This window comes from Malaclemys terrapin, chromosome 4, assembly GCF_027887155.1.
Source record: "Malaclemys terrapin pileata isolate rMalTer1 chromosome 4, rMalTer1.hap1, whole genome shotgun sequence".
Lineage (NCBI taxonomy): Eukaryota > Metazoa > Chordata > Testudines > Emydidae > Malaclemys > Malaclemys terrapin.
Window position 1 is genome coordinate 123,271,943 of NC_071508.1, and position 26,813 is coordinate 123,298,755.

General features: G+C 41.2%; 1 protein-coding gene across 1 annotated transcript in view; it reads right to left on the reverse strand.

The window, feature by feature from the left end:
- Nucleotides 1-26,813, reverse strand: part of TRIP11 (thyroid hormone receptor interactor 11) — a 79,127-nt gene that overhangs the window by 6,542 nt on the left and 45,772 nt on the right. The window contains exons 11-17 of the mRNA XM_054026749.1: nt 25,812-25,952; nt 23,843-24,036; nt 13,879-14,042; nt 13,432-13,535; nt 13,023-13,122; nt 1,362-1,443; nt 419-533 (exon numbers count right to left, since the gene is read on the reverse strand). Of these exons, the coding sequence (XP_053882724.1) occupies nt 419-533; nt 1,362-1,443; nt 13,023-13,122; nt 13,432-13,535; nt 13,879-14,042; nt 23,843-24,036; nt 25,812-25,952 (900 nt within the window). The remainder of the gene's footprint in view (nt 1-418; nt 534-1,361; nt 1,444-13,022; nt 13,123-13,431; nt 13,536-13,878; nt 14,043-23,842; nt 24,037-25,811; nt 25,953-26,813) is intronic.

The following is a 26,813-nucleotide window of genomic DNA, read 5'->3' on the forward strand; positions in this document are numbered from 1 at the left end:
ACCACTCTGAAATTTCCCGCTGGTCTAAAATCCTGTTATGCATAAAACCACTGTTTAAATAAGCCTGTATACATGAGTTAAACTAGTTTGACTAACTGAAGTAAACATTCTCAGACTGTAAGATTATAGCTACTGTACTAGCAACCAAGTGAAGCTCTTCCCTTCCACTACATCAACATCCATCAGACAAAATGACATCCTGCATCTATTAGTCTATTAAAATCATCATAAGATCCGGTAGGATCAGCATGTCCCTTTTTAAGAATGAACACAGATGAAAGGCCAAATTTTTTATTTTCCATAAACATTGCTTGGCCTTGGCATTTAACGTAGCAGCAGAAAATAACATTCTGTTTTACTAACATCACACATATATGTTAAATGAAAGAGGAAGTCTAGTTTTTAATGCGGTATTTACCTGATCTAGCTCTTCCTTTTTGATCCCCAAAATACTTCCCATTAACTTTAAGACCTCATGACGCTTATTCTTTGGAGTATGAAAATGCCCAATGAAGAGATTTCTCATCAAGACCCTACAAAAATGAAGAGAAAGAGCTAATTAATCCATTCAGCTTTTACAGAACTCATGGCGCCAAAATATTAACATATTAATCCTTATTCTTGAAACGATTTCACATACCCTTTTCTAATTTATCATCATCATAATAAACCAAAGTTAAAATGTATGATGCAAGAAATAAATGGCAACCTCACCAATTTCCTTTAAGCTCCCAAAACACTTCCTATACTGTGGGTTATAATTTGGAGAAGCTTGCAAATGGCCTTATTATCTACTGAGACTGAGGGAACAATGATTCACATGCAGAGGAAGTGATATATTTCACTGAGATGGAGCAAGAAGCAAGAAGCTAAGTACTGTCTTGAACCAGTCCTAAGGGAGGAAACAGTAGAGTGGCTATAGTTTTAATATCAATTCTAAGTGGGGGGAACCAAATGAGAATCTGATATCCAGATGCTGCCAGCTATGTGAGAAGGCTTACTTTTTGTGCCCTATGCCGATTACAATGTGCTAGCATTGAACTACAGATAGAAAGTCAAGAAATTAGAGTCAAATTAGAATTATAAATAAGCAACAATCAATAATGCAAATTTTGTTTAGAAGACACATTTTAATTCTGCTTAGACAAACATTTTTATTTCAATTTTCAAAACTAATCTTTAAAATGACTGTACAATGGAAAATATGCAAGTATTCACTATTTTTTTTGAAAGATTTTATGCAGAAACCTAAATCTACACCATGACAACTATTCTTATTCGGTTAGTGTAGTTTTAAGAAGGGATGTATAGGATGAAGAGCAAAGAAATTATAAATACACCAATTAAAAAAAGTCACTTACTTGTCCACTTTCCCTTCTGTGCTGTTTATAAGGTTCATTAGTTTGTTTTGTGCATCTTCTAACATTTCTTGTTTGAGCTCACCTAGAGAATATGTAATTTCACTGTAAATTAACTAAAATAGAAGATTTTAAGATAATATACACTTCAAAGTCATATACACATTTATGTTTTCAAATAAAATGCATCAATATTATTAAAATAATCTGTTTTTTAAATAAAGATGATGTATTTGGAAAGTGTTCACTTAATAAAGTATTTAATATTTTAATATGAGCTAAAATACCCAGCACATTCAGTGCAAAGTGAGCCAAAGCACAGACAGCAGGATATAAATCCACTGCATGAGGCTTGGTAAATTGTTCAGCTGCAGTTAAATTAACTAAAGCTGGAAAATAAGATCTTATGCAACAGTTCATGAGTTGCTTCAGTACATTCTAGGTATGATTTCAGTCCTATCTGAAATCTTATACAGTGGTAGACTATGAACTTAGAAACCACTTCGGTCACCATACTAACCAAACCTACCCCACTGGGTCTCCTGCCAGTTTGACACAAGACTGCAATGACTCTTATGGTGTGTTCTGGTCTGTAACAGGGTCAGTGTATGCCATCTGGTCATTTGTGTTCTGCCTTTTTAGCTTCCCAGTGCACCCCAGACTCTCATGAGACAAGTTCCATCCCTTCTCGGGGTTTGGTTTTATTAAAGTAACTTCGCAGTTCAACATCATCTCAATGCAAAACAAACTTTCACGGACTCCAGCATTCCTTCCCAAAAACCAGATCCGACTGTCTGGACCTAAAGCCTCTCATCAGTAAAGCGTCTATCTTTGCTTTCTGTAGGTATCTCTCACCAGGCAGTCCCATCTGTTTGGCAAAAAGCCCCTCACCAGTGTCCTTCCTCTGGCCCTGAGTCTTTCTTCTTTTTCTCTTTAGCAACCCTGGGCTGCCAGCACCTAACTCAGCCACTGTCCCAAGCTGCGAAACAGCGCGCTGAAACATGTGCATGCACTCCAGAACCAGCACACTTACATGGTCCATTATGCCAATAACCCGAATAATGAAAAGGAGTTATAGGAGAGACTGAAATGGCTTTTTGGAAGTATGAAAATTCAGTTTAAAATGGTTGGACTGGAACATCACAGATACCATGAAATTTCCCTGAGACATGCAGCTGAGGGACAAATGAGAGGGCCAAAAGCTGTTAGGTATATGGTATGATTTGCAAATTAAATAAATATCAATACTTATGGAGTTAAATAAAAAAGTTTCAAAAATGGACCTTTAGCTACTATCCTGAATTCCTACTTGCCAGCTCCATGTTCCATTGGTTGTTGTGATGCAATACCCTGATCTGCTGGATCACAGCTGAGTGGAAATCATATGCTGAATGGTCAACTACAGTGTGGTTTTGTGACTGATATGTCCAGTAGGGAAGTTACCGAGAACAATGATTCATTTCATACAGACGAAACAGGCATCAGATTTAGTCCTTTTGTTGCTATGATCATCATTCTTCCCAAACAGTTTAATGGCATCCATTTCTCTATGCATCTAATATTACATATAACTCAACCACTTGCCTTTTCTTATACACATACAATCACCTAACCACCCTATGGAACTGTATCCTGGACTTTGATTGACCTTCCATCACCCAACAAGCTGATAAAAATAGCTTATGAATTCCTAAAATATTGTTATGAGAGAAAAATAAATCCCTAAGGAAATTCACACAACAAAGCCATTTTATTCAACATTAATGTTGTGAGAAAACATGCCAAGATTCCTACTCATAAAATTATATTAAAATATGGAATAAAAAATAACTGGTATTAGATAAATTAAAGATTTTTTGCACAATGAAATAGTAAAGTAATTGCTAGACAACTTCTTCACTTTCAAAATGTATTGGGATTTAAGACAAAGTTGACAATTGCTTAGGAACTAAAAGATATTTCCAGGGTAGTATTAGATGCTAAACGGTAGTGTTAGATGCTAAACTCTGGTGGTTTCTTCTCCTATCATCATCATGGCAAATCCCAAAGGAAAATGGTCTCTTTGATCCAAGTGGTGCTCGATCTGCAATCTTTGACTAGTTTACATTTGTCACCAACATGCAGGATACCAGAATGCCCCTTCCGCAAGGTTTCATTGGTCAGTTTCACCTCAGTGGCAGAGAATCTCTTAGCCACTTCAGCTACATGGACAATTGTCTCGATTATATTGAAGCTGACCACCTTGCCAAACACCCTAACGACACGAATGCCCCTGGAGAGGTCTTCTCCCGACTAGGGTTAAAATGATTGCCAAGTTTGGATTTTGCAAGACATATTCCCTCAGGGTTACATTCAACCTAATGCAAAGGGCAGGTACAAATCTCTATGTACCATATATAAAAGCTTAACTGGGGCATAGGAGTTTCATGCAGAGCCTCTGTGGTAAAATGGATTTCACTCTCATGTAACATTAACAGAGACCAGGAGCTTTTCCTTCCCTTCCTCTGCAGAGTTGAGAGGCTATCATCTTCAATCTTGTAGGAAATGTCCATCAGGTTTATCTACCCTTGCAGGAGGTTCCCCTTGCTCATGTGTTTGTATATTTCAGAGAATTTCAAATTATACTTGTAAATTTTAAGTAAACTTTTTAAATCCAATATTTTCTGTATTAAGAAGCTGACCATAAGATAGGGACATCTACAAGCCCGAATCACTAAAATATGTAAGTAAAATTCCTATGAAGAACTATCAATAAGTAAATATATATTTGGGGTAACTTTATCAACTTTTTTTTGTTACAAATCATCTGACATACATGGAAAAACACTTCACTCTAATTTCCACATGGCTTGTAATCCTTTCTAAAATTCACCCCACAATCATGTTGGCACAGTGGGGTTTTCTCAATTAACAGTAATAACTCCCATGCCACCCTCAGCAGGACTTTCTATATACATCAAAGAGCTTAGCTGTGAAACTGATATGTTCTAATGTATCCTGTTTGAGGACTCCAAGTATAACTGTAATAGTTGTGTGTCACAAACTGAATTTTATAGAGTGCAGAGCGGAAAGAAAGTAACTAGTGTAATGCTGGAAAAATCTTACTCCAGAGGCATAAGGATTAGTCTTTTTATTCAAAACAAAGTAAAAACTTTTCTATACACTATTTATAGATTGATTGATCTCTCTTTGCAATTACACACACACACACACACACACACTTCTAATAATTAGATTTATTATTGCACATCAGTATCAATTATACTCTGAATACAAGGGTAAATTGAGAAATCCCACATATTAGCATTAACAAACTTTGAGGATGTGATGTGATCAGAGAACCATCCTGATGCACAACGTGCCAGAGAATGGCTGCTTAAATACAAACACACACTTGCAAATTCCAAATTTTTGCAAATGCTAGACATTAAAGGGTGTGCTTTTAAAAATCAAGGTTTTAAAGATATAAAGAAGCATAATTTATATAAAATAACTTAATATGTGGGTTTCCACAAGACCAAAGTTTAAAGAAAGCTTTTCTTAAAATTTCTGACAGCTCTGGGGGCCATATGAGTTAGCTGACATGGTATGTTGTGTAGGTTTTTCAGAGAGCAACAGGGAAGAGAAAATCATTTAAAAAAAAATGGAAAATGTGATTACAAAAACAAAAAATTGACAAGGAAACTCAGGAGCAGATGTAATATCTGAAATTACCTTTTAACAGCTCCCCCCCCCCCTTTTTTTTAATTGACCAGATTTCAACTTAATGGTGTTGCTTTAGACTACACTATTTTTCAACTGTTCATCTCAAAACTTATTCCTCATAGTCAATACAAACATTACCAATACATTTTAAAGTGAAAATATTATTGCTAAATATATTATTCTACTTTTGCCAAAACATTTATTCTATCATGAGCTCACTAAGGGTCACCTTAATAGCTATATTCCATCATAAGTTTAATAAGGGTCAATTTAATGGCTATTACATATCTACACTCATTTGTAGAGTGAATAAACTGTTTTATAATCAGTCCACATCTCAGAAATACATTTCCTTCTAAAGTATTGTGACATCACAAGTATAATTTCACAGTTGAATACAATTTAATCATTTATTTCATGGGTATGAAAAGAGTGCACAGCAGAAGAGACCTGAGCCAAAATTCAGTATGGATTGCTGTAAACGAGACATTTCTGACAGTCTCCAATAATTTGTTAACCATTTATGGCAATTCAAAAAACTGCATCTGGTATGTCTTATATTTTCCCATTAAATATCAGTTCTCCTGCCAAAAAAATCCATAAGAAATTCTTCAAAAGATTTGGCCAACAAAGCTGTGTCTGGGAATGTATTTGGTCCATTTTCAACAGGACATCATATGTTTTCTTGAATAAACAACATGTTAAAAAACAGAGAGCCTTTTCTGAAAAAAATAAATAAAAATCTACTATTTAATAGATACTTCTAACCAAGTAAAATGTTGTTTCCCTTATGCATCAAGTTTTTACACTAAACTGCTTATATCACATTGAGCGAGACAAGGTGGGTGAGGTAGTATCTTTAATTGGAACAACCTCTGTGGGTGGAAGAGACAAGCTTTTGAGTTACACAGAGCTCTTCCTGAGATTTGAATATTTCCTCATTTACCTTGTCTCTCTCATATCCTGGGACCAACATGGCTAAAACAACACTGCAAATATCACATTATCATTTGAAACCATACTAAGACCCAACCTTGCCTGTAAGCTCAAACCTACTGAGACCTACCAACCTTCCCACCACCACAATCACCAAATGCAAAACTATGGGACTAAGTTCACCCTGGCATGAGCACACCCTCTCACAAGAGGGGGAGTTTTGTCTGCTTACGCCAAGGTTTAATTTGGTCCTTGGGGTCAGGGAGAGTTTCACAGGGAACAACTATACTGAAATCAAGCTATACAGATGGTTCAATTCAAACCAAAAAAGGTAACTAGCTGCACGTTCATGTTGCAGCTTGACATTTAATTTACGTTGTAGAAGTCATATGTGGACTTGGAGAAATACCCCTAACTTTGCCCACAGGAGCCCAAGTTTTGTGTACACACAACTGCAATTTGAGTAAACAATCATTCAATCAACTAGTAAGAGTCACAGCTTTTCTGGAGAATTGTTGCTGAAATAGCTGAGAGTTGGCAAATTACTTTGCACCCCTACTTCCTCTCTGACCCCAAGCTTTCCTATCCATTTGCTTTAAAATGAAAAGTTTGTTTTAAGGGACAAGAATGAGTTGGTCAATGCAGATGAGGAAGAAAAAAATAAAAACACCAGCAAAGTTTTAAAATGAGCCGTAGGAATCAGATGAATATGTTCGCTGCTCAACAGCAGAAGCTACCATTACAGGGGGCGATGAGACACTCTGGGCTCCTTCCCCCAGGGAAACTCAAAAGAAGAAGGATCTTCCAATAATTTGAGCAAAGAGAATGAGCAAAACCCAAGAACTGCTAGTGACTGCAGGGCACAAGTGACCCTTTACCATCCCCTCATCTTCAGGCACTAATTAACATGGACACCTTCTGGCTCTCTTCCTACCCCCAGACTCTCATATCAAGCCTGAATCCAAGGAGTGGATTGGGTAGGTTGAAAGCTGGGCATGCAAGTACAGTAATGGCAAAGCAGGTTGGACTAGGGCACCTGGATAGAGGGGCAGAAGGAGGGATGGTCAGGAGAGCAAGGGAGAAGAGAAGGAAAAGGTAACAAGACAGGTACAGAACATCCCCTCATGCCTGGAAAAAAAGGTTTAAAACTGGGCTGGATTATTTAACAAGTTCAGTACTCTTAATTATTTGTGGGTATTTGTTCAGACCACAAAACCACCATAAAACTTGAGGCAATGGCATAACTGTAAATCTTGCCTCAAGAAAGGAACATGACTAATGTAGAAGGGATAACAGGTCAGGACTGGGTTATACTGACAGAGTTGTGTAGGACAGCTAGCACGTTTGATGCTATCAGATCACTCTGATGGCAATAACAATTAATTCAACAAGAAAATAAAAACAAAATGAACCCAAAGTTCTTCATATAGCCATTATTTGAATTGCATCAGAGGCATCTATTTTAAAACTAATATTCTCGCAATCTAACCTTAATGATGTTTGTTTGCCATATCTAAATACACCTCTACCCCAATATAACGCTGTCCTCGGGAGCCAAAAAAAATCTTACCTCTTTATAAGTGAAACCACGTTATATCGAACTTGCTTTGATCCGCTGGAGTGCGCAGCCCCCCCCTCCCGGAGCACTGCTTTACTGCATATTATCCAAATTCGTGTTATATCGGGTCGCGTTATATTGGGGTAGAAGTGTACCTAAATTTTCACAACTAAGTTTTCACTTTGTGAACTTGAGACCGTATCATACAGTGTGCTGATACAGATATGAAAAAGCAGAATTAGAATTGATCATTTTCACTAAAATGTTATGCATCCGAAGAAGTGGGCTGTAGTCCACGAAAGCTTATGCTCTAATAAATTCGTTAGTCTCTAAGGTGCCACAAGTACTCCTGTTCTTTTTGAGGATACAGACTAACACGGCTGCTACTCTGAAAACTAAAATGTTACTGTGCCTTTTAAGGTTTCCTAACATTGTTTTAATGTTAAAACTTTATGACTATGAATCATTAATCTCCAGCTTGTTTATGAAAGAAAAAGCCACACAACTCTTCATTATACGATTCATGTCTAAGTGCAGTCATAAAGCAAAAGCCATTTATCTTTTTCAAAATTGTTTCTCCTGGCAAACTCCTTCACTGTCTGGCCAAGTTTTGCTTAAAAATAAAGTACAGTATAACAACATTTATCAACATTTAGAGTACTTAATCTAAGAATATGTCCAAGACATCTTTCTAAACAATAGGGCAATCAAGAATCTTGCATTCCAAAACAGGTGAAATCAGATCTGAAAATACAGTCTCTGATATAGGCACATAACTCCCATTGATGTCAGTGGGAGATAGGTGTATGTGAGGTGATCTGACGCTTTATTATGAAGATTAAAAAAAACAAGCAGAAAGTATGAATATAAATTGCTTTTTGCCTATTGCCACACAGATGTCAAACCATAAACACATCATATCCTTTTTCTACTCTAATATCCATTACTACCTTTCTGAATGCCCCTCCATCCAATCTCACCTCTGTTGGTGCAACTTCTGCTACCTGGAACATCTTCTACTTCTCTGCCTCATTGCCTCTTCATCTCATTTCAAATCTCAACTGAGCACATCTTTCTCTCTTGTCTCTATATTTACCTTTCGTTTTTCTTCTGCTATTATTAACTTTGTAACTATTTAATTCAGATCAAAACTTCCAAATACAATTTATATCAAAGACACAGTATTTTTTAAACAGGATAAAAAAACAGACCCGGGATTATAAACACAACAGAAAAACAGTGAACGTACAAGAAAAAGTTGAAGCTCCAGGAGAGAGGAAATAAGTCAAGTTCTATTTGCATACCCATATTTTATTATGGAAACTATTTACAGTTAAGATATTTTTATGGCACTCATCACTATCATATCTGAGCACCTTAGAAACATGCTTTTAAAGAAGGTGACAAAACTCACTCAAGGGCACAGGTATCTTAGAAAGAAGTCTGAATACAAACGGCTTCTCCTGATAGGAGAGCACGAATAAAAGAACAATAAACTTCCTTCAAATCATCAGTTTATAAGAAAAAATTAAAGATCTTCAAGGATGGCACAAATCTGTTCTTTTACTTCACAAGAGGAAAATAGGGAAGTTACCTTATTGTAACTCAATGTGTGGCTGCTACCTGTATTCTACTGTGGGATATGCATACATGCTACACACCTGGGACTGGAAGAATTCGCAAGCAGTGTTCATTGGTCTATGCCTACGTCTTTGCTCTCCTTGTGCTTTGTAACAACGATATAAGGCAGTGGTTCTCAAACTGTGGGTCAGGACCCCAAAGTGGGTCGCAACCCTGTTTTAATGGGGTCACCAAAGCTGGTGTTAGACTTGCTGGGGTCTGGGGCTGAAGCCAAAGCCCGAGCCCTGCTGCCCAGAGCCGAAGCCCGAGGGATTCAGCCCTGGGTAGTGGGTCTCAGGTTACAGGCCCCTCGCCTGGGGCTGAAGCCCTTGGACTTTGGCCCTTTTGCGTGGAGCAGTAGGGCTTTGGCTATGCCACCCCCACCCCTCTGCCCAGGGTGGTGGGGCTCAAGCTTTGGCCTCCTGGGGTCATGTAGTAATTTTTGTTATCAGAAGTGGGTCGTGGTGCAATTAATTTTGTGAACCCCATAAAGGATGGTGCAGACCAACCACCCCTGGTTCTCTCTCTACTACAAATTGTTTAAAGATCTGAAGAAGAGGGGAAGGAAGGCGGGTTGTGCAACATAGACAGGGACCACAGATCTCAAAGAACTCCAGTGACAATAAGATAACTTCCTTTTCTTCTTCGAGTGCTCATCCCTGTTATATTCCGCTGTGTATGATTCACAAGCAATACTGAGGTAGGAAGAGGGTGCAAAGCTGCAAGCAGTTTAGGATTGTAGGTTTGCCACCTCAAAGGATTAATCATCTGTGGAGGCTTGAAGAGGGTGTGGTACATCATGAAAGTATAGCTAGAGCGCCACATTGCTGCTTTGCAAATGTAAGTAAGGACTCCTCATGAAATTACTACTGAGGCTGCTTTTGTAGGAAGGGAGATACAACCCAAGATGCACTTAGGGATTCTTTGAGAGAATAAAGTTTGCCCTCTTGTTCATTCTGCTATAGAAACAAATAATCTAGATGGCATTCTGATCATTTTTATTCATTGCAGGTAAAATGCTAATGCACGTCTCACGTCGAGGGAATGAAGTCTGCTCTCTTCATTGGTGATATGAGGCTTCAGAAAAAACCCACAGCTAAGTGTATCACCTGATTTATGCAGAAGTCTGAAACTACTTTAGGGGTGAATTTTATGTGCAGTCATAACGAGACTGTCTTTGTGAACTACTGCATATGGTGGATCAGCCATCAGGGCCCTGAGTTCACCTACTCTTCTGGCAGAAGTGATGGGCAACCAGGAAGGCAACTTTTATGGACAAGTGGGACATGGCTAACAGCTCAAATGGCCTAGTCCAGGGGTAGTCAATAGGTAGACCATGGGCCAAATCCAGACTGCTAGATGCTTTTGAATGGAACACAAAATCTTTTTATTTACTTATCATTATTGTTATTATTTTTGTATTATTTTCTCAGGAATCTGGACCTTGACTATACCTTGACCAATAAATTTGGACCTTGACTAAAAATAATTGATTACCCCTGGCCTAGTCAATGTTGAGAATACGAAGACGAGTTCCCACTGTGGGATTGGTTTCATCACTGGTGGGAGGGTTCTAATCAGACCTTTGATGTCACCAGGTGAGTGAAAGAATGAATAGCTTTCAATTGCCTGGGCCATTTGAGAGCAATGAGAATGACTAGCGCTCTGACACAGAACCTGAGGTAATAGCAGAATGGGAGGAAAGGCATACCTCAGGTGGCCTGTCCAGGACAACAGGAGAGCATTTCCTTCAGAGCTGCGTCCCTGAAGTCTCTTGGAACAGAATGCGTCACTCTTCCTTCTCACCTGGGATGCAAACATCTCAAGAAGGGGATCCCCTCTAAGTGAAGATGTTGTTCACCATTGAGTCATGTAGTCCCCATTCATCATCAGTGGCAAAATGTCTGGTGAGGCTGTCTGCCAGTGAATTGTGGGCACCAAGTAGATACAATGACAGCATAATGTGGTTCCCAATACACCAATTCCATAAGTTGACCGCTACTATGTATGGTGGGTGGATTTTGCCCCCTCTGGTTGTTTATGTAGAACATTGTCATAATTTTGTCTGACATTATCAGGCTATATCAGGATTATATGAGTGGTAAGAATGCCATGCAAGCTTCAGACTGTTCTTAGTCCAGGAGATTTATGTGCATTCTAGTTTCCCAAGGTGTTCAAGTGCCTTGTGCTCTGTGATCATCTATATGAAAGGGAGTATCTGTAATTATCATTTTGTGTTTCTTTATGCATACACATGGAGGGTCTTTCCACCATGTCAGCGAAGCCTTCACCTTGAGGGTATATATACTGTTCAGAGACAAGCTTGTAGGCAACGGAAATGGAATCTGGCAAACGACATCACTTCGTAGAATCATAGAATATCAGGGTTGGAAGGGACCTCAGGAGGGTGGTGAAGCACTGGAATGGGTTACCTAGGGAGGTGGTGGAATCTCCTTCCTTAGAGGTTTTTAAGGTCAGGCTTGTCAAAGCCCTGGCTGGGATGATTTAGTTGGGGACTGGTCCTGCTTTGAGCAGGGGGTTGGACTAGATGACCTCCTGAGGTCCCTTCCAACCCTGATATTCTATGATTCTATGAAGTGATGCCAGATTCTTCTTCTTGGGGACCACAAAATATTTCAAATAGAATCCTTTTCTCTGATGCTGAGGTGGCATCCTCTCGATAGTCTTTCTCCTATGACAGGAAACAATCTCCCGCAGGAGAGTCCCCTTGTGATAGTGATCCCTGAAGAGGGATAGGAAACAGGGTTTTGAATGGGATGGAGAGATAAATTTAACGGTATAGCTGGGAGAGATAATATCCAGCACCCATCTGTCTTTTGTTATTTTCCAATTGTGGGAAAACTGGGCTAGGTGACTACCAAAGTGAACCTTGGAATCGGGTGGATATGGCATCAACATCAGTTCACAGCTCCTGAGTGTCCTGTCAAAAATATTTTTTGAGCAGGGGGCGAGGTTGAGTAGATGCAGCTGATGTAGAAGGAGCAGCGAATCTAGATCATTGCACCTTTTGCCGTTTGCAAGGTGGCTCATACAAACACTAATAATAAAAGGTGTGGAAAGGGCATATGTTTGCATGGCTGCTTATGAAATCATCTTTACCGGATTGGTGTGCATACTGGGAGCTGAGGGCTGCCTTGGGTTTCCTTTAACAAGTGCAAGGAATCATCCATCTTTTCATTAAAAAGGCTGATGTACAAGGAGTCCCCCTAGTCTGGGACTATCTGAGTGGCAGAGACTGAACTTAGTGGAGCTATGCTTCCTTGAGGCAATAAAGGCATCGTTAACTGGTTGTCACTGACTGAAAAGGAGCAAAGGACAGGAAACACAGTTTTTGAAGCCTGGTATCCTGGGCATAATCCAGCCTTCCCAGTATGGGATTTAGGAGCATACTGGAGGGGTTGGGATGGGATTCTAACTAACAGCTAACTAGACTAATAAAACTAATACTGGCCAGCAGAAAGTCTATAAAACCCCACAAAACTTTATGTTATTTTGAATATTTACAGAATGAAGAGAAGGATCAGCTCTTGACACTGGAGGGTCCACAGATCATATGGCAGTAAGGAGGAAATGGAAAGATGGTTGGTCTGCACTGCCCCTTATGCCTGTGGTTTGAATCACAAGAAAGCAAGGGAGCAGGTATGCACCAATGGACAAGATTCTTCCAGTCCCAGATGCATGGAGAATGTTTGTATCCCAGAGTGAAATATACATAGGGACCAACACTCAAAGAAGTTACTAGTTCACACCTTTGCTAACTTTTCCAGAGTACCACACCATCTCAATTTCTTGCACACTTTTAGAAAAAAAATCAACTTGTTTACCTTGTTTCCTAAGGTCCTCAATTTGCTCCTCTTTGAGATCCAACTGCTCAGTCAGCCTTGATGCTGCATCCAAGGCAGCATTTGCTTCCTCTAAACTTTCCTGTAAGGAGAGGAAAGTCACTATCACAATAATCTATTGTCATGACAAAAATAAAGTATTTCAGACTCAAAGAATTTAATCACTCTTATTTTAAATACTTGGACTGTAAACATCCAAGGAAAATGGATAATCAGCACAATTTCATCTTATTGACTAACTTGCCCTCCTTTTTTCCTCCCTTCCACCAGTCAAAAATTTTACTAATGACTTATAAACAGTGTTATCTAATATATTCTTGTGTAATAATGTATTTAAAATCCAACAATTGGGATTATTTAATACAGTAATTTAAAAATCTTCTCAGCCAACCTGTAAAGACTCAACCCTCCCTTCTAGCTTTTCAGCTTTTTTTTTCCATTCTGCAGTCTGTTTTTGGTGTTTTTCTAGTTCTGCTGAATACATGGCTTTCTCCTCTAAAAGGGGAAAAAAAAAATCACACAATTAGTTCACACTTTCTAATCCTCTAGGTTTTGTGATGTATAGCAGTACAACCTTAAGTATGGAAATCCAAATACAGCACCGCTAACAGTGAAATTCTGGACTCACTGAAGTCAACGGGATTTTCACCATTGACTTCAATGTGGCCAGAATTTCACCCTAAGTGTATTAAAGGTAAAATTGAGATTTTGAAATTAAAATCTACTTGAATGCAATTGGTGATTGCCAAAATTAAAAACAATGCACCAAATCACAACTAATATACTGACTGAAAATTTTCATTGCAATCTTTTCTTTAAGATTTTTGATGCAACTTACCCTGCTGGAATTGCTCTAGTACCATCTGCAGGTTGGCCAGTGACAGTGCATACTGTTTCACCTGATCCTGTGACATGGTAAGCTGTAGCACAGTTTCATCTCTCTGCCTGGACACTAGGTTCAGCTGCTCTTGCAAGGATTCCACCTGCAGACTAGCTTGATGGCTTCATCAAAAGAAAATATTTTTTTATATACATACATACACACACACCCATATAATTCCAGTTCTCTGAATTCCCTCTATCTGATAAGCTGATAGTTATCTGAATCCAGAGCGCATTCCCCATGTTAATTAATAGCACTTCCATTTATCCAAAAGTTGGGAATGTCCCCCAGGTCATTCGGCTAAACGGGAATGTAGTGTAGTATAGTGTATAAACTGCTTGTTGAATACAGTAGAACCTCAGAGTTACAAACACCTCGGGAATGGAGGTTGTTCATAACTCTGAACAAAATAAAAACAACGAGGAGTCCTTGTGGCACCTTAGAGACTAATAAATTTATTTGGGCACAAGCTTTTGTGGGCTAGAGCCCATTTCATCAGAAGCATGAAGTGAAAAAAATACAGGAGCAGGTATAAGTACATGGAAGGATGGGGGTTGCTTTACCAAGTGTGAGGTCAGTCTAATGAGATAAATCAATTAACAGCAGAATACCAAGGAAGGAATAATAACTTTTGAAGTGATAAGAGAGTGGCCCATTACAGACAGTTGACAAGAAGGTGTGAGTAACAGTAGGGAGAAATTAGTATTGGGGAAATTAAGTTTAGGTTTGGTAATGACCCAACCACTCCCAGTCTTTATTCAGGCCTAATCTGATGGTATCCAGTTTGCAAATTAATTCCAGTTCTGCAGCTTCATGTTGGAGTCTGTTTTTGAAGGTTTTTTGTTGAAGAATTGCCACTTTTAGGTCTGTTATTGAGTGACCAGAGAGACTGAAGTGTTCTCCTACTGATTTTTGATTGTTATGATTCCTGATGTCCATTTATTCTTTTGCGTAGAGACTGTCCGATTTGGCCAATGTACATGGCAGAGGGGCATTGCTGGCAAATGATGGCATATATCACATTGGTAGATGTGCAGGTGAACGAGTCCTAGATGGTGTGGCTCAAGAAACTCCCAAAAGAAGCACAGGAACAAATCTACACTGACACACCCTAGAGCCCCAACCAGGGGTATTCTAGCTGCTAGAGGAATAGGAGGGTGAGTATTGCAATGGACATGAACAAGAACACCACATCTCGAAGAACAGTTTCGAGAAGGTGAGTAACCGTTCTCTCTTCGAGTGCTTTTCATGTCAATTCCAATCAGGTGACTCACAAGCCCAGGTTCAAGAGGTGGGGTCGGGAGTCGTCCACTGATTGGAGCACTGCTCTTCCAAAGGCCGCATCGTCTCTTGGCATGCTGGGTGATTGTGTCATGCGTGGTGACAGTGTGTATGGAGGACCACATCACTGCTCTGCAGATTTCCTGGCTGGGAACCTGCACCAGGAATGCCGTTGAAGAGGCCTGAGCCTTGGTGGAGTGCTCAGTGATCGAAGGAGAAGGCACCCCTGCCAGGCTGTAGCACTCAGAGATGCAGGACTTGATCCACGACGAAATCCATTGAAAAGAGACAGGAAGACCTTTCATTCTGTCTGCCATTGCAATGAATACCTGGACGGACTTTCGTTCTCTCAATGTAGAAGGCTAGTGCTCTGCGGACATCCAGTGAGTGAAGCCTTTGCTCTCTGCCGCTCAAGTGTGGCTTAGGGTAGAAAACTGCTGACACTTCCTGTTGCATCGGGGGAGGGAACTACAGTTGCTAGGAAAAGGCAGGTGTTAGTTACATGTAGGTACCAACGACATAGGGAAGGGTAGGAGAGATGTCCTGGAGGCCAAATTTAGGCTGCTAGGGAAGAGACTGAAATCCAGGACCTCTATGGTGGCATTCTCAGAAATGCTCCCAGTTCCATGCGCAGGGCCAGGTAGGCAGGCAGAGCTTCAGAGTCTCAATGCGTGGATGAGACGATGGTGTAGAGAGGAAGGGTTTACATTCATTAGGAACTGGGGAAACTTTTGGGATGGGGGGAGCCTATACGGGAGAGATGGGCTCCACCTAAACCAAAGTGGAACCAGACTGTTGGCACTAAACATTAAAAAGGTTGTAGAGCAGTTTTTAAACTAGGAGATGGGGGAAAGCCGACTGCTGCAGAGGAGCATGTGGATCGGACAGAGACTTCTCTTAGGGGAGAGTCTAATGATAGAGAATCTCCAGGTTATAGTCAGGAGCAGAGGATGGAGGAGGATAATGTAAGGGCCAGATCAGAAGATAAACATTCACATAAAGAATCGGACACATCAGAAAAGGGCAGACAAATAAACAGTGACAAGTTTTTAAAGTGCTTGTACACAAATGCTAGAAGTCTAAATAATAAGATGGGTGAACTAGAGTGCCTCGTGATAAAGGAGGATATTGATATAATAGGCATCACAGAAACCTGGTGGACTGAGAGCAATCAATGGGACACAATCATTCCAGGGTACAAACTATATCGGAAGGACAGAACAGGTCGTGCGGGGAAGGGGGGGGGAGTGGCACTATATGTGAAAGAAAATGTAGAATCAAATGAAGTAAAAATCTTAAGTGAATCCACATGTTCCATAGAATCTCTATGGATAGAAATTTCATGCTCTAATAAGAATACAACATTAGGGATCTATTAAAGACCACCTGACCAGGACAGTGATAGTGATGATGAAATGCTAAGGGAAATTAGAGAGGCTATCAAAATTAAGAACCCAATAATAGTGGGGGATTTCAATTATCTCCATATTGACTGGGAACATTTCACTTCAGGATGAAATACAGAGATAAAATTTCTCGATATTTTAAATGACTGCTTCATGGAGCAGCTGGTACGGGAACCCACAAGGGGAGAGGCAACTCTAGATTTAGTCCTGAGTGGAGCGCAGGAGCTGGTCCAAGAGGTAACTATAACAGGACCGCTTGGAAATAGTGACCATAATACAATAGCATTCAACATCTCTGTGGTGGGAAGAACATCTCAACAGCCCAACACTGTGGCATTTAATTTCAAAAGGGGGAACTATGCAAAAATGAGGGGGTTAGTTAAACAGAAGTTAAAAAGTACAGTGACTAAAGTATTCACCAGGAATTGGTGGGAGGAAGGAGGGGGGATGGTTAATTTCTCCTTGTTTTAAGATCCAAGGGGTTTGGATCTGTATTCACCAGGGAATTGGTGAAGGTTTTTCAAGGCTTCCCAGGGAGGGAATCCATTGGAAATGGTGGCAGCGGAACCAGAGCTAAGCTGGTAGTTAAGCTTAGAAGTTTTCATGCAGGCCCCTACATTTGTACCCTAAAGTTCAAAGTGGGGATACAGCCTTGACATGACTAAAGTGAAATCCCTGCAAGCTGCATGGGCGCTTTTTAAAGACACCATAATAGAGGCCCAACTTTAATGTATACCCCAAATTAAGAAACAGTAAAAGAACTAAAAAAGAGCCACCGGGGCTTAACAACCATGTAAAAGAAGCAGTGAGAGATAAAAAGACTTCCTTTAAAAAGCGGAAGTCAAATCCTAGTGAGGCAAATAGAAAGGAGCATAAACACTGCCAAATTAAGTGCAAGAATGTAATAAAAAAAGCCAAAGAAGAGTTTGAAGAACGGCTAGCCAAAAGCCCCAAAGGTAATAACAAAATGTTTTTAAGTATATCAGAAGCAGGAAGCCTGCTAAACAACCAGTGGGGCCCTTTGATGATCAAGATACAAAAAGAACGCTTAAAGACGATAAAGTCATTGCGGAGAAACTAAATAGATTCTTTGCTTCAGTCTTCACGGCTGAGGATGTTATGGAGATTCCCAAACCTGAGCCGGCTTTTGTAGGTGACAAATCTGAGGAACTGTCACAGATTGAAGTGTCACTAGAGGAGGTTTTGGAATTAATTGATAAACTTAACATTAACAAGTCACCTGGACCAGACGGCATTCACCCACGAGTTCTGAAAAAACTCGAATGTGAAGTTGCGGAACTATTAACTAAGGTTTGTAATCTGTCCTTTAAATCAGCTTCTGTACCCAATGACTGGAAGTTAGCTAATGTAACGCCAATATTTAAAAAGGGCTCTAGAGGTGATCCCGGCAATTACAGACCGGTAAGTCTAACGTCGGTACCGGGCAAATTAGTCAAAACATTTGTTAAGAATAAAATTGTCAGTCACATAGAAAAACAAACTGTTGAGCAATAGTCAACATGGTTTCTGTAAAGGGAAATTGTTTCTTACTAATCTATTAGAGTTCTTTGAAAGGGTCAACAAACATGTGGACAAGGGGGATCCAGTGGACATAGTGTACTTAGATTTCCAGAAAGCCTTTGACAAGGTCCGTCACCAAAGGCTCTTATGTAAATTAAGTTGTCAAGGGATAAAAGAGAAGGTCCTTTCATGGATTGAGAACTGGTTAAAAGACAGGGAACAAAGGGTAGGAATTAATGGTAAATTCTCAGAATGGAGAGGGGTAACTAGTGGTGTTCCCCAAGGGTCAGTCCTCGGACCAATCTTATTCAACTTATTTATAAATGATCTGGAGAAAGGGGTAAACAGTGAGGTGGCAAAGTTTGCAGATGATACTAAACTGCTCAAGATAGTTAAGACCAAAGCAGACTGTGAAGAACTTAGAAATTAGAAATTAATGGAGATATCCCATCTCCCAGAACTGGAAGGGACCTTGAAAGGTCATCGAGTCCAGCCCCCTGCCTTCACTAGCAGGACCAAGTACTGATTTTTGCCCCAGATCCCCAAGTGGCCCCCTCAAGGATTGAACTCACAACCCTGGGTTTAGCAGGCCAATGCTCAAACCACTGAGCTATCCCTCCTCCACAAAAAAGATCTCACAAAACTAAGTGATTGGACAACAAAATGGCAAATGAAATATAATGTGGATAAATGTAAAGTAATGCACATTGGAAAAAATAACCCCAACTATACATACAATATGATGGGGGCTAATTTAGCTACAAGAAGTCAGGAGAAAGATCTTGGAGTCATCATGGATAGTTCTCTGAAGATGTCCGCGCAGTGTGCAGAGACGGTCAAAAAAGCAAACAGGATGTTAGGAATCATTAAAAAGGGGATAGAGAATAAGACTGAGAATATATTATTGCTCTTATATAAATCAATGGTACACCCACATCTTGAATACTGCGTACAGATGTGGTCTCCTCATCTCAAAAAAGATATACTGGCACTAGAAAAGGTTCAGAAAAGGGCAATTAAAATGATTGGGGGTTTGGAACGGGTCCCATATGAGGAGAGATTAAAGAGGCTAGGACTCTTCAGCTTGGAAAAGAGGAGACTAAGAGGGGATATGACAGAGGTATATAAAATCATGAGTGATGTGGAGGAAGAGGATAAGGAAAAGATATTTACGTATTCCCATAATACAAGAACTAGGGGTCACCAAATGAAATTAATAGGCGGCAGGTTTAAAACAAATACAAGGAAGTTCTTCTTCACGCAGCACACAGTCAACTTGTGGAACTTCTTACCTGAGGAGGTTGTGAAGGCTAGGACTATAACAGCGTTTAAAAGAGAACTGGATAAATTCATGGTGGTTAAGTCCATTAATGGCTATTAGCCAGGATGGGTAAGGAATGGTGTCCCTAGCCTCTGTTTGTCAGAGGATGGAGATGGATGGCAGGAGAGAGATCACTTAATCATTGCCTGTTGGTCCACTCCCTCTGGGGCACCTGGCATTGGCCACTGTCGGTAGACAGGATACTGGGCTAGATGGACCTTTGGTCTGACCCGGTACGGCCGTTCTTATGTTCTTATCACGTGGCGAAAAGGTCTATCTGGGGAAAGACCCACTGATAGAAGATTCACAACGTCCGGGCGATGGACCACTTGTGGCCATGGAACGAACTGCTGAGATGGTCCGCATGCCAGACTTTCCGAGCCCACCTAACAGGGAGATGTGTAACAGTCATGAGAGGTAACACCATGGCGATGTTTTATATCAACAAACGGGGGGGAGAGGGGAAGAGGTTGCACGCTCCTCTCCTCTGTGCCAGGAAGCCCTCATGCTGTGGGACTTCTGTGTAGAACACTCAATACACCTGCAAGCATCAGACTTCCCTGGAGTACAGAACGAGTTGGCGGACCATCTCAGCAGGTCGTTCCACGGCCACAAGTGGTCCATCGCCCGGATGTCGTGAACTCAATCTTCCATCAGTGGGTCTTTCCCCTGCCTTGATCTGTTTCTTGATCTGGTACGCCGTCCTCTTGCGCACCTTCAAAAGGCCTGTTTCTGGCCTGCAGAAGGCTTGGTCTGGCCAGAGCCCTGCCCAGAGGACGGGTGTGGCCTCTTCCTGCCACTCCTATTCCTCCTCCGGGAACCATCCTGTCGGTTGCTGGTAAAACCGCAGAGGAGGTTTCAGCCTGAAATGGCTGCATTGTGTGGTGGGGGTGTGTATATCCAGGGACTTGAGGGTAAACTGTGCAGTCTTCTGTCTGTCTTTTCAGAAAACAATGCCTGACCTTCCAAGGGTAGGTCCTGGATGGTCTGTTCCACTTTGTGAGGTAGTCCAGAGACCTGGAGTCAAAAGGACCTCCTCATGACCACCCCTGTAACCATTGTACGGGAGGCCACACCCGCGTCATAAAGAGTGTCTGCAAGGAGACCCTAGAAATGAGTTTGCCTTCGTCAATGAAGGCATTAAATTCAGAACGGGAGTCTGTTGGTAACAGCTTGGCAAACTTGGTCATCGCTCCACAGGTGTTAAAAGAGTATCTACTAATGATGGCCTGTTGATTTTCAATTCAGAGCTGCAAAGCACCTGTGGACTATACTTTCCTCCCGAATAAGTTTTGGCCTCCCGGTTTTTAGGGGAGGGTCCCTGGAACCCCTGGCACTCCCTTTGGTCCGCAGCATCCACCACCAGGGAGTTGGGTGGAGGGTGAGTGTACAAGTACTCATACCCCTTTGAGGGGACGAAATAGTGTCTTTCATTCCTCCTTGCTGGGGGGAGGGCGGGGGCAAGGGTCTGCCACAAAATTTTTGTGGTTTCATTTATAGTTTTAATAAGTGGCAGCGTGATACGCAAGGGTCCAGAGGGGGCAAGGATGTCCACCATGAGATCCGCATGCTCTACCACTTCCTCTGCCTGGATCCCCAGGTTCTGGGCCACTCTGTGCAACAACTGTTGCAGGACCCTACTATCCTCCAAGGCCGGGGCTGTTGACTTGCCCGCAACAGACTCATCTGGGCAGGATGAGGACGAAAACACCGGCCCATGGCCCTGGTCACTGCCCTCAGCGCCAAGAGGGTCGCGGTGATCGTGGGGCTGGCGTGCCGTTCGTGCTGAGGCTGCCGGTGCCGAGCTCAAAGCGGCAGGCGGGGGGCACAGGAGTCATCACCGGAGATGGACCAGGTGCCAGTTGCTGTGGAGGGGCGACGGATGCCAACGCGATCAACACCAATCTGGATCTTGATGCCTGGTTCTGACACTGGGCCCAGGAAGTCCAAAAGGGCCACTGAGTTGGTAGTGGCCATAGAGGTGGCCACGGTGATGGAGGAGGCTGGTGGTGTCGCCTAGATCTAGATCTCCTGCTGCTGGACGATAGGACTCGGCCTTGGACTCCAAAAAAAGAAGACCATGGAGGAGTAGTACTGGGTGATGCTGAAGAGCGGTGCCGACCCTCTGGGGACTGATGCGGCTCCCCCCCCATGGGCGGCTGGCACCAGGAAGTGGCATGCCGGAGATGGGGAGTGACGTAACATCATTGCTGACTTTCCCCTAGATGGAACAGGCGGACTGGCTATCGCCGGTGCCTCGTCTCCTCCTTGGAGAAGGCGGACCCATCAGGCAAATAAGGTCCTGCGCCACCTCAAAAGTCTCTGGAGTGGAGGACAGTTGAATGTCCCGGCTATGACGGTCCAGAGAATGGGAGTGGGCCGGACTCAACTGGACCCCTTGCAGGGCAGGAGTCGATCAGCCCCTGGGAGCTGCCAGGCCCGAAGTAGGCTGGGTGGACTGAGATCTCCCTGCTGGTGTCTCCTTAGGCTTAGGAGGGGGACAGCGACCACTCTTCTGCCTTTTTTTTCTCTGGGACACAAATCGGCGCCTACCAGAAGTCTTATGTTCGGCGACGTGTTGGTGCCAGGAATCTGTGGGTACCACTGTGGGTCTGTGGATGAGGGGAAAGCAGTGGATGTGTTATTCCTTGACTTTAGCAAAGCTTTTGATACCGTCTCCCACAGTATTCTTGCTGGCCATCTGGAGGATGGTGTGGACTGCCCTCTCAGCAAGTTTGCAGATGACACTAAACTGGGAAGAGTGGTAGATACGCTGGAGGGTAGGGATAGCATACAGAGGGACCCAGACAAATTAAGAGGATTGGGCCAAAAGAAACCTGATGAGGTTCAACAAGGACAAGTGCAGAGTCCTGCACTTAGGACGGAAGAATCCCATGCACTGCTACAGACTAGGGACCGAATGGCTAGGCAGCAGTTCTGCAGAAAAGGACCTAGGGGTTACCGTGGACAAGAAGCTGGATATGAGCCAACAATGCGCCCTTGTTGCCAAGAAGGCAAACGGCATTTTGAGCTGTTTAAGTAGAAGCATTGCCAGCAGATCGAGGGACGTGATTGTTCCCCTCTATTCGACATTGGTGAGGCCTCATCTGGAGTACTGTGTCTAGTTTTGGGCCCCACACTACAAGAAGGATGTGGAAAAGTTGGAAAGAGTCCAGCGGAGGGCAACAAAAATGATTAGTGGGCTGGAGCACATGACTTATGAGGAGAGGCTGAGGGAACTGGGATTGTTTAGTCTGCAGAAGAGAAGAATGAGGGGGGATTTGATAGCTGCTTTCAACTACCTGAAAGGGGGTGCCAAAGAGGATGGATCTAGACTGTTCTCAGTGGTAGCAGATGACAGAACAAGGAGTAATGGTCTCAAGTTGCAGTGGGGAAGGTTTAGGTTGGATATTAGGAAAAACTTTTTCACTAGGAGGCTGCTGAAGCACTGGAATGGGTTACCTAGGGAGGTGGTGGAATCTCCTTCCTTAAAGGTTTTTAAGGTCAGGCTTGACAAAGCCCTGGCTGGGATGATTTAGTTGGGAATTGGTCCTGCTTTGAGCAGGGGGTTGGAATAGATGACCTCCTGAGGTCCCTTCCAACTGATTCAGGAGTCCTTAGTCTCCTTTCTAGGAGCTGACCCATGCACCATCGGCGCTGTTGCGCTGCACACGGTGGCGGCGCTCGGCATGGGCTTCACCAACCCAGGGTTGGATTGCAGGTGGAGGGCTGCCTCCATGAGGATAAGTCTGAGTCTCTGCTTGCGATCCTTAAGGGTCCTCAGCCCAAACCCTTCACAAATGAGGCACTTGTCCTTTTCATGACTCTCGCCAAGGCATTTCAAACAAAAAGTGTGTGGGTCACTTTTCTGCATCAATCTTCCGCAGACTTCACCACATGGTTTGAACCCCAGCGACCAAGGCATGCCCCGGTGGCGGAGGAGAAATGTAGGAGTAGCATTAGTTGGCTATTAACTTAAGACAAAAACTATTAACTATATACAAAATACAATGGGACACTGTTAAAGGTGCTTACAGAAGCAAGAGCGAGGGAAGTTCCAGCTAGTGGTAAGAAGGAAATGAGGGGGTGGCGGGTCAGCAGGGCCCTATATTGGGCGCCATGAGGGCACGACTCCAGGAGGCGCCCCGACCAACCCTACAGATGCTAGTAGGGGAAAAATCTTCTGGCTGTTGTGCACGCGGCGCGCACACACCTGATTGGAACTGACATGAACAAGCACTCAAAGAAGAATATCAATATTCCATGCCTTCATTTTACTCAGTGCTTACACATCTACGCTCTTTAAAGCTAATAAAAATCACATCACCATCACTCTAGAATACTGCAACTATTCAAAGAAATGCTAATGCTGGATGGAGGCAAATATTACCTGGCATTTTCCACTGCCGTAGAAGAGGATACTAGTTTTTCCTCCAAAACCATGACCTTCTTTCTTAGCTTGGTCTCTCGGTCCTCTGCAGCTAAAGCTTCCTGTGTATAGGAGTCCTCCATTTCTAAGAGGTGATTGCGCAACCTCTCCAGTTCCTGGTTTAGACGCTGCTCCTTATCACGTAAATGCTGCACCTGGGTAAATATATTGTACGTTCGATGACACATACTTCTTTGTGCATACTATAAGCAAATCAAATTATTTCCTTTGATTTATATTTAGGGCTGTCAAATTATTAAAAAAAATAATCGTAATTAATGGTGAGATTAAAAAAATAGTCATGATTAATCGCAGTTTTGATCACACTGTTAAACAAAGAATAACAATTTAAATTTTTTATAAATGTTTGGATATTTTTCTATATTTTCAAATATATTGATTTCAATTACAATATAGAATACAAAGTGTACAGTGCTCACTTTATATTCTTTTTTATTACAAATATTTGCACTGTAAAAAACAAAAGAAATAGAATTCAATTCACCTGAAGTGCAATCTCTATCGTGAAAGTGCAATGTACAAATGTAGAATTTTTTTTTAACATAACTGCACTCAAAAACAAAACAATGTAAAACTTTAGAGCCCACAAGTCCCCTTAGCCAATAGCTACGACAAACAAGTTTATTTACATTTAAATAGTGCTGCCTGCATCTTATTTATAATGTCACCTGAAAGTGAAAATAGGCAGGTTCTGCTTCATAATGAGCCAAAGCAGTGCAGACCAATGCACCTTCATTTTCATCATCGGAGTCAGATGCCACCAACAGAAGGTTGATTTTCATTTTTGGAGATTCAGGTACTGTAGTTTCCTCATTGGAGCGTTACTCTTTTAAGACTTCTGACAGTATGTTCCCCACCTCCTCCCTTTCAGATTTGGAAGGCACTTCAGATTCTTAAACCTTGGGTCGAGTGCTATAGCTATCTTTAGAAATCTCATATTGGTACCTTCTTTGCGTTTTGTCAAATCTGCAGTGAAAGTGTTCTTAAATCGAACAACCTATGCTGGGTTGTCATCCAAAACTGCCAGAACGTGAAATATATGGCAGAATGCGATACCATGGAGCAGGAGACATAAAATTCTCCCCCAAGGAGTTCAGTCATAAATGTAACTAACGCATTATTTTTTTAATAAGCTCCATCAGCATGGAAGCATGGCCTCTCGGATGGTGGTTGAAGCACAAAGCGGCACACGAATGTTTAGCATATCTGGCGCATAAATACCTTGCAAGTCGGCTAAAACAGTGCCATGCAAATGCGTTCTCATTTTCAGGTGACACTGTAAATAAGAAGCGGTCAGAATTATCTCCCATAAATGTAAACAAACTTGTTTGTCTTAGCAATTAGCTGAACAAGAAGTAGGACTGAGTGGATTTATAGGCTCTAAAGTTTTACATTGTTTTGTTTTTGAGTGCAGTTATGTAAAAAAAAATTCTACATTTGTATATTGCACTTTCGTGATAAAGAGATTGTCCTACAGTATTTGAATGAGGTAAACTGAAAAATACTATCTTTTGGGGTTTTTTTTACAGTGCAAATATTTGTAATAAAAATAATATAAAGTGAGCACTGTACACTTTGTATTCTGTGTTGTAATTGAAATCAATATATTTGAAAATGCTGAAATACTTCTAAAATATTTATAATAAATTTAAATTGGTATTCTATTATTCTTTAACAGTATGATTAAAACTGCTATTAATCACAACTATTTTTTAATCTAATTAATTTGTTTTGTGTTAATCATTTGAGTTAACTGCAATTAATGGACAGCCCTAATTATATTGCATAGATATACATTGTAGATGCCTTTTTTGGTACTTATCTAAGATAATTCTTAAGGCAAGGTAAATTCTCTGATTTTTCTTATTCACTCACCCTTTTTGTGCTTTAGTCTTGTCTAATGTCATACCTCATTCTGTAGGGCACTGCTCTCCATTTGTTTCTGTTTGAGTGCTAACATGACTTGGTCTCTTTCTTGCTGAAAAGAAACAGCCTTTTCTTGCATTGACTTAACTTCATTTAACAGATGATTCAACTCCCCCATCTTGCCCTTTGGAAGGAGGACATACAATTAAAGAAAGGTTGGAAATGTATAAAAACTTTGAGGAATAGATGCTTAAAACACTAAACGAGTCTATTATAACTATTTATTAGGCATTTCTGCACAAACATGCAAGACACTGTATAAAAAGAGGCCCAGTTTCTGTCCCAAAGAACTTGAACTCCAAAAAAGGATGAAATAGACAGACATGGATAGAAAAAGAGAGTGCTTACTGGACAGAAGATCCTTTGAAGAAACAGTTGTCTATTTTGTAATGATTTTATTGGCATATTGTCTGATAGATTAAAAACTGTTTCTAAAGTCATACACAAATATAATGTATTCACTAGAAGTGGGCTGTAATCCACGAAAGCTTATGCTCTAATAAATTTGTTAGTCTCTAAGGTGCCACAAGTACTCCTGTTCTTTTTGCAGTAAAATAGGTAGCTAGCACCCTTCCATTTCAGACATGTATACCTCAAAATTGCAATTCCCCTAAACACAATTTCTGAAGCTATACTTTCTGTTGAGATAGCTATTTCTAAGTAACTTGATTTGAATCTTCTTTGGGCATGTGGTTTATGTTATTATTTATGTTAGTTGTTTATGATAGCTATATAAAAATGAATACATTCCAAAAGGTATAAAGTCAAGATGAGTAGAAATGAAATAATAAACAAACTAACAGTGGCTACTAATGTTTTTAGGCTTACTATGAACTATCAGTAATAAAAATAAAATGATTTAGTAAAAAATGGCATCTTCCATCTACAGAGATCTGCTCTCTGCATGTATTCAAAATCATATCAGTTGACTTTAACAAAAACACTAGAAACTTCTTTTTATTTAGTTACTACTCTTATTAGCTCT